The 8077-nt window shown below is 36.0% G+C and overlaps 1 protein-coding gene across 1 annotated transcript; it reads right to left on the reverse strand.

Annotated features, from left to right (window-relative positions):
• Positions 1-1498: 1498 nt before the first annotated feature.
• On the reverse strand, positions 1499-4336 carry LOC121004377 (cornifin alpha-like). Its single transcript, XM_040436560.1, has 3 exons — positions 4025-4336; positions 3057-3095; positions 1499-1575 (listed from the first exon to the last, which is right to left on the reverse strand). The coding sequence occupies exons 1-3, from the start codon at positions 4260-4262 to the stop codon at positions 1520-1522; spliced, it is 333 nt and encodes a 110-aa protein (XP_040292494.1). The 5' UTR covers positions 4263-4336; the 3' UTR covers positions 1499-1519.
• Positions 4337-8077: the final 3741 nt, after the last annotated feature.

Genomic DNA, 8077 nt, shown 5'->3' on the forward strand with positions numbered 1-8077 from the left:
CTGTGTGCCTCTTCACAGTAGTTATGCCACTTTTGTGCCTGTCACAGTATTTATCTCATCATTGTGCCCACTATAGTATTACTAGTTATGCCCATATTTGAGACCCTTCAAAGTAGTTATACCCACCTTTGTGACCCTCACAGTAGATATGCCCATATTTTTTCTCCCTTACAGTAATTATGCCCACCTTTGCGCTTGTCACGGTAGTTATGCTCATCTGTGTGTCTCTTCACAGTAGTTATGCCCACCTTTGTGCCCCTCACAGTAGATATGCCCATATTTTTTCTCCCTTGCAGTAATTATGCCCACCTTTGTGCCCCTCACAGTAGTTAAACCAGATATGTTCCCACTGCCGCCTCATTGTAGTTATGACCAGATATGTGCAGATATGTTCCCTCTCAGTGTAGTTATGCACACTTTTGTGCCACCTCACAGAGTTTTGGCCCCCTTTGCCCCGAAGTTCCCTATCCTACTTTCCTGACAACATGCTCCTACACACATCAGCGCTGCTAAGCACCGGGCCCATTTTTGTTTTTGCATTTTTGTTTTTTCCAACCCACGTTCCAATAGACATACCTTTTTATTTTCCTATTTGCATAGCCATATGTGGGCTTATTTTTTTTATGGGACAAGATGTCTTTTTTAATGGTACCATTTAATTTAACATGTCTTTTATTGGCAAACGGGAAATATATTCTTTGTGAGGTCAAATTGATTAAACAAAACATAATTCTACCAATGTTTCGGGTTTTAACATCCCGGCATTCACTGTGCACTAAAAATGATGAGGACATGATTCTGTGGCTCAATATGAATCCAGCAATACCAAACTTGTCTAGTTTTTTTGTTTTAAAAAAAAAACCTTTATAAAAATCATACTTTTCTTTGCATCGCTATTTTCTGACAGAAATTACTTTTTATATTTCAGTTTACAGAGCTGTGTGAAAGCTTTTTTTTTTTGGCAATATGAACTGTAGTTTTTATTGTTACCATTTTTGTGGTACATATGTCTTTTTGATCACTATTACTCCATTTTTCAAATCATGGAATTTTTCTGTAGCCACAATTGTAGTATATTTTTCTAGAATATGTTAGATGGTCGCGAGGCTGTTGGGCTTGGACCATTGTCTAATCCTGTGAATCAAGTGGTAGGGGAGAGCCTCATGAGTGGGGACTGTCACTCGCTGCATAAGGACTCTGATGAACTAATCAATTTTTGCTCATCTCTAATGGCCACCAATATAATACATGAACAGTTCAAGTTCACCAGAATGAAATGTGCTCTTATGGATTTGGGGACCCCTCCCTTTAACATCCATTTGCTCTGCCAAGGAATATAAAAAGGTATTGTCTTTATAAAATATGATTTAAAAAAAAAAACAGAGAATACATTTTGCAACAGAAAACTTTTATTGATAAGCAAGCAAAATATTTCAGTTACATTTATAATTTAAGGCATATAAGTTCTTATTAACATCAAAGGCAACATTGCTTCCTCTATGGCCTCAGGTTTGTCCTTTCAGTAATATTTTCCTTGAGACTGGCAAGGATCAGGAACACAGGGGTTGCAAGGATCTGTCAAGGAAAATAAACATTTATATTACTTTTTAATCTACTCCATTCCTATACACTGTTTTAATTGTAGTGATATAAAACAACTATAAATATTCATATTTTATTCCAACCAGGATGCTACTTGAGTATATAGAATGGATGGATTCTGGGTTTAAGTGGGTTTTCTTTGGCTGCTCTAGTTTCGGGCTTGTTCACATGACCGTATGGCTTTTTCAGTGTCTTGCGGCCTGTTTTTAACGTATCCGTTCTTCCATTTTTTGCTTCAGTAGTGTTTCCGGTTCCATTCCGTTTTTCTGTTCTGTTTTTCCATATGGCATATACAGTATCAAGTAATTACATAGAAAAAATTGGGTTGGGCATAAAATTTTCAATAGATGGCTCTGCAAAAACGGAACGGATACGGAAGACATACGGTACATTTTATATGTGTTCAGTTTTTTTTTTGCCGACCCATTGACTTGAATGGAGCCATGGAACGTGATTTGCGGGCAATAATAGGACATGTTCTATCTTTGAATGGAACGGAAAAATGGAAATACGGAAACGGAATGCATACGGAGTACATTGTTTTATTTTTTTTGCAAAACCATTGAAATGAATGGTTCCGTATACGGACCTTATACGGAACTCAAAAAACGGCCCATATACGGAACACAAATAACGTTCATGGGAACGAGCCCTTCATCACAAAATGTAGGGTCCTAGTTATGCAGCCAAAAGAAACTGCACTTTGAGTCTCCGTGAGATTATGGAATTTACAGGTGAAACTCTCAAAATTAGAATATCGTGCAAAGTTCATTTATTTAAGTAATGCAACTTAAAATGTGAAATTAACATATGAGATAGACTCATTACATGCAAAGTGAGATATTTCAAGCCTTTATTTCTTATAATTTGGGTGATTATGGCTTACAGCCTATGAAACCCCAAAGTCACAATTTTGAGGTACCCTTTGCTCAGGTGGTATGGACTAATTAGCTGACTATAGTGTGACACTTTGAGCCTACAATATTGAACCTTTTCACAAAATTCAAGTTTTAAGCTGCATTAATGCAATTCCTTTTAATTTGCATTACTGAAATAAATGAACTTTTGCACGATATTCTAATTTTTCGAGTTTCACCTGTATGTGGTAGCTTTAATTGTAGTAAATACATTAGGAGAAAGTGTACTCATCCCTCAGCATTTTACTAAGTTGCTCAAAAAGAGTTAATTAAAAATATTTTAAAAAATATAAAAAATCTAAGCTTTAATTTTTTTTTACTGTTGTAAAATGTTTTACTATTGTAATTGAAATACTCATGCTATTCTTATCCTATGAATAACTGCTGTGGTATTTGGTCTTTAAATATATAGTACAAATAGTAAAATCAACATAACGGAAACATCCTAAAATAAAACATTTTCTCAGTAAAATATCACCTTTTAGAATAGAATTAATCATTTTATATAAATTTAAATATGATCTATAGTGTATATACCTTTTTGATATCCTTGGCACTGCTGTATAGGCTTGCAGGCTGAAAGAAACAATACATGTTAGTAGCTGTTATGTAATATGCCTTGTTAAATAACCGAATGGCTACTTCTAATAGAATATAGTATCCCTTCACATTATTTTCCATATTTAACCTCTTAAGTACTGGGCCCCTTTTTGGTTTTCCCTTTAGTTTATCATCTCTTGTAATGTAAAAAGGGGAAAGAAATTCTTTGTGTGGTTAGCTATGAAAAAAACACACAATTCCGCCAAGATATTTTGGGTTTAGATATTACAGGGTTAAAATTACATGATGTCCTTATTCTGCAGCTCAATATATTTTTTTACTACTTTTAAAGAAATAAAAACCTTTGAAAAAAATCTACATTTCTTTGCATCACCATTTTCTGACAGCCCTAACTTTTTTATATTTGGGTCTAGAGCATACAACATTTTGATCACTGTTATTCAATTTTTTTCAGGGAGGGGGACGAGGTGACAAAAAATGGCAAATTGTGTATTTTACAGTTTTTTGGTATGTCGTACACTTGTAAATTGTCTGTTAAATTTGACCCATCTTTAAACTTTTGTCTAGAAAAGCTACCCAGATTTTTATGCCACGCTAAACTGGACTTCAAATTTGCAGAGATACATCTGTAAGAAAACCAAATAACATAGCTAAGCACACCTACATTTACACCCACTTTTCTAAATTAGAGTGAGTGGTGTAAAAAAAATTTGCAGCCCCACTGAAAGGAATGGTTCTGCATATGAACTGCAAAAGAAAAAAAAAGGGAATGGACACGGACGCAAAATACATTCATGTGCATGAGTAATAAATAAAAAGATTCACAATTTATGCTTTGAAATGTCCATAATATGTAACCTTCTATATTTTGATAAGCTACAAGAAGTCTCTACTATGATTCTTGTCTTTTAATTAGTACTTCAATTTATATTGGTATTACTTACGATCTTGGCATGAGTCTTGGCAGATGGTCTGCTTCTGGCATGGATCCTGGTAGAAAGTCTGCTTCTGGCATGGATCCTGGCAGATGGTCTGCTTCTGGCATGGATCCTGGTAGAAAGTCTGCTTCTGGCATGGATCTTGGCAGATGGTTTGCTTCTGGCATGGATCCTGGCAGATTGTCTGCTTCTGGCACGGGTCCTTGCATTGGGCTTTCTGATGTCCTCCTTTAACTCCAGACATGTTTGCTTTTGTGATCTTTGCCTAGGACAGCACAAGATATGAAGATTTGCAGTTGATTGTAGTGATCCTTTGTAAAGTTTCCTTTTATATACACAATTTGGTATGCTGTGTGGCATGCGTAAACAAAACCGCCTTTAGTTTTTACAAGATGGAAAATCAGGATATTACTGAGAGAATGTTTATTGTCATATAATTATATTCTTGTAGTTGGGTGTTTCTAAGAGAACAGCTCATGTCATATACATCCTAGAATAATGTGCTTTTATGGCTAATGATTTAGAAATCCTGGTATTTTGAATACACCTGTTGAATAATGTGCCTAAATACTGTATGAATAAGATCCAGTTTTAGGATGAGTAAATGAAGGAAGAGCCTAGATAAATAATAGGTTAGGGAGATGTGATTGTATTTTGCTGACACATATAGCAAATTCCATCCTGAGCTATTTAAAAATCAACAAGCTTTGTCATTAGTATCATTTTTGTGTTTCAAAACATATTTATTAAAGACAAGAAATCACTGAAATTATCAAATTATTTTAAAATGGACAGTTGCATAATTGTAGTTGCTCGAATTCAACGTTTGGCAAAGGGAATCAGAAAAAAGGAATTAAATGTAAAAGAAAAAATGAAATTTGAAGAAACAGTCATAATACTCATTCAACAGAGACTCTACAGTGAAGAGTTGAAGAGACTTTGAGAAGAACCTAAAAGGGTTCCAAACAACCACCCATTGTACAAGCTTAATCTTGTTCTGCAGGATGGTATACTGAAGGTGGGAGGGAGACTGGGAAATGCATCGTTACCTAACAGAGTGAAGCATCCAACAATTCTACCCAAAAATCCGACCTTCACAAGATTGATTATTGATCACTACCACAACATATCCTTGCATCAAGGAAGAAGCTTTACCCAAAGCTGTTTGAGAGAAGGTAGTGTAATGACCGGCGTCACGCAAAGGGAGGGAAATGGGAAGGCCCTGTCCAAGGGAGAGGGAAAGATGGTGACCCCTGACTCACCTTGCGGCTGGCACCTGACTGTTCTGACGTCCCTAGACGGGTTCCTCACCCGTACACCGATCACGTGCCTAAACCCTGGCTTTCCCTAAGATGAGCCCTATGTAGTGAACAGGGCGGTGGGATCACTAGTCCGCACCACTGACACGAAGAGGAAAACACCAAGGAGAGGACAGACAATACAGACAAACATATAATACCAGGTGGGCGACAACAGCAGACCACCAAGGCCCAACAGGGATCCGGAGGGTAACGTTCTGGAACAACAACCAGGGAACACAGCTACACAGCTCCAGTGGGTCAGTATAGAAGTCCAGGCAGGAAGCTTTATATCTGGCAACCAGAGAAGTGAGAGATGGGAATATAAGGAGGTTGGGATCGCTGGACAAGAAACAGCTGAGGAGGAGAAGCTACAGATCCCTGAGTGAGCCAAAAAGGATTGCAAGGCAAACCCAGAAAGCTACCATTAATAAACAGCACTGTCTTTAGACATAGAGCGCGCAGCCACCCGCTGCGACTTTCTGACTGTTGTGCATTTTCATAAGTGTACAATGTATCTGATGATACTATATTCAATATGGATGATCATTGCCTTTAACATGTGATCAGCATGAACCTGAATGTGATCAGCATGAACCTGAAAAAAACCAAGATGGGTTCATAGCAAGTTCAATGTGTTAAAAGTGGATATATAGAGAAGACTATACTTTTATTATTGTTTAGAGACATGGATTTATCTACACTGGTTTCTCTAAACTTGTCTGTCCGAGGAACAATGGGTGTTTCATGGCTAAACCATGATCTGATAAGAGACGTCCATAAAACACATCTGATGTGGAACAGATATCTATTCATATATTCGCATATAGATATATATTCCTGTGTGCATTTATTTAGCGTTTGAACTTATTAATGATTCATATATACTATGTGATATTGATGTATTATAACCAAATATTATTAATGTATCTTTATATGTCTGTATCCCACTGAGAATATATATTCTAGGGGATATAGAAAATGTGTTTAAGTGGAAATTTCTTAAATAGGGTTTATTTTAGAGGAGCTGATGTTATTTCAAACATCATTACTCAATAGCTGAAGACAGTTAAGGTACACAAACCAGAAAACCATCATTACTCCTATCTGCCCCATAAATTCAGGGATTAGGAAAAGTTCTGATACCGCCAGTCAGTCTGAGCAAAGTGTCAGAAAAAGTCCCTCCTAATTGATTTAAGGTGAAAAAGATCAGAGGTTAAGTGGTATAATAAAGCAATATAATATGTTAATTCTTTAAAATTGTATATGATACAACAGTGCCATCAAATGGTAGATGGGCAGAAGTTTCTGAGGAATGTCAGTTAAGTGACATCATCCCCATGTTTAACATACGTCACACCGACCTTATCTAATTGGTAATCCCTATTCCAAGAGGGGATGGGCATAGATAAGGATGGGGATATCTGATCCAGTTTTTGGGGAGAGAAAAAAAACTTCTTCACAGACACTTCACAAACTTCACAAAAGAAAAACTTCACAAGGACTTCACAAAGATTCATTCATCAGCATCACTTCACACGTCAGGAACATACCATAGGACGGGACATATCTGAACCTTGGAAAGCTGGGTCCATTCTAAAAGCTCTTTATCCCAAAGCCAGGTGTAATGTATAATCTATTTCATTTGCAGTAATTATAAATCGCTCCAATTGGCATATAGTTGAGACCCCATTATTAGTGGGTCAATAGTGTTAAAACAATAATTTTATGGGAAATTTTAATGAACGTGCACATCATTAGAATTCTTGTAATATTGCTATCAGAGTGGAATCTCTGATCGGATTTTATTATCCGTAGTTAGGCCAACGGGCGTATTTATAAGATGTCTCTTACTGCCATATTCTTTGATTGAGCATAAGGGATTTTCCACAGATTCATTTCTATTGTTTTGTTGTTATTGTTACATTATAATATTTTAATAATCGGTATACTAATCGGTAATAATTTGATAATAATTTGAATAACATTATATTGTACTTGGTGTACTAAATTAAGTGAGCCCGGCGTAAACGGCGGAGCATCATCTTGTGGTCAATTTTGATATTATCCTTGTATTCATTTGTATGCCATTTTTAATGCATGTATTTATTTGTAATAAATTATATTTTATATAATTAATTGCACCCTGTTTCATTATCTGCACAAATTAACTTTAGATCTCATCAATAAAAGAACTGGCGTTTATATGTCCGCCAATTAAATTTTTAATTTTTAATTTTTCATATTTCATAAAAATATGAAATCATAATTTTTCTGATTTCATATCTTATATGAAATAAATACCCGACATATTTTGGAGGCCCCAGTGAGATTGATTGAGATATTTCTATAACCAATTTGTACAATTAGTGAAAATATTCCTTAATCCTTATTGGCAAGTCAAATTGTTGTTGTTATTGATTATTGATCAAAATCATGAGTGTAACAGGCAGCGACCCAGGTAATGGCCAGGTTTTAGCAGATAGTCCATCTGATCCAGGAAAGATAATCCCTAAGGTTATCAAGTATATTTATTCCCGTTTGAAGTTAGATAAAAATATAGATGAATAGACTAATGAGCTATTGGAAAGAGCCTATGAAGAACGTGGGGATATATGGAAGTTAGGTGGCATGGTTGATAGATACCTGACATATATGGATTTGGCAACTGATAATACCAAAAGTGACCAACACCTCTTATGTGCATTGCCACCTGTTTTGTATGCATTGTTGGCGGTCAGTACCCTTTCCGAAGATAGGT

The sequence above is a fragment of the Bufo bufo genome, chromosome 6, assembly GCF_905171765.1.
Source record: "Bufo bufo chromosome 6, aBufBuf1.1, whole genome shotgun sequence".
NCBI classification, from domain to species: domain Eukaryota; kingdom Metazoa; phylum Chordata; class Amphibia; order Anura; family Bufonidae; genus Bufo; species Bufo bufo.

Coding starts and splice junctions, on each gene's coding strand:
- LOC121004377 (XM_040436560.1), bottom strand. CDS start 4,262: ATGTCTGGAGTTAAAGGAGGACATCAGAAAGCCCAATGCAAGGACCCG. Junction 3,096..4,024: donor CCAAGACTCATGCCAAGATC/GTAAGTAATACC, acceptor TGTTTCTTTCAG/CCTGCAAGCCTATACAGCAG. Junction 1,576..3,056: donor GTGCCAAGGATATCAAAAAG/GTATATACACTA, acceptor TTTCCTTGACAG/ATCCTTGCAACCCCTGTGTT.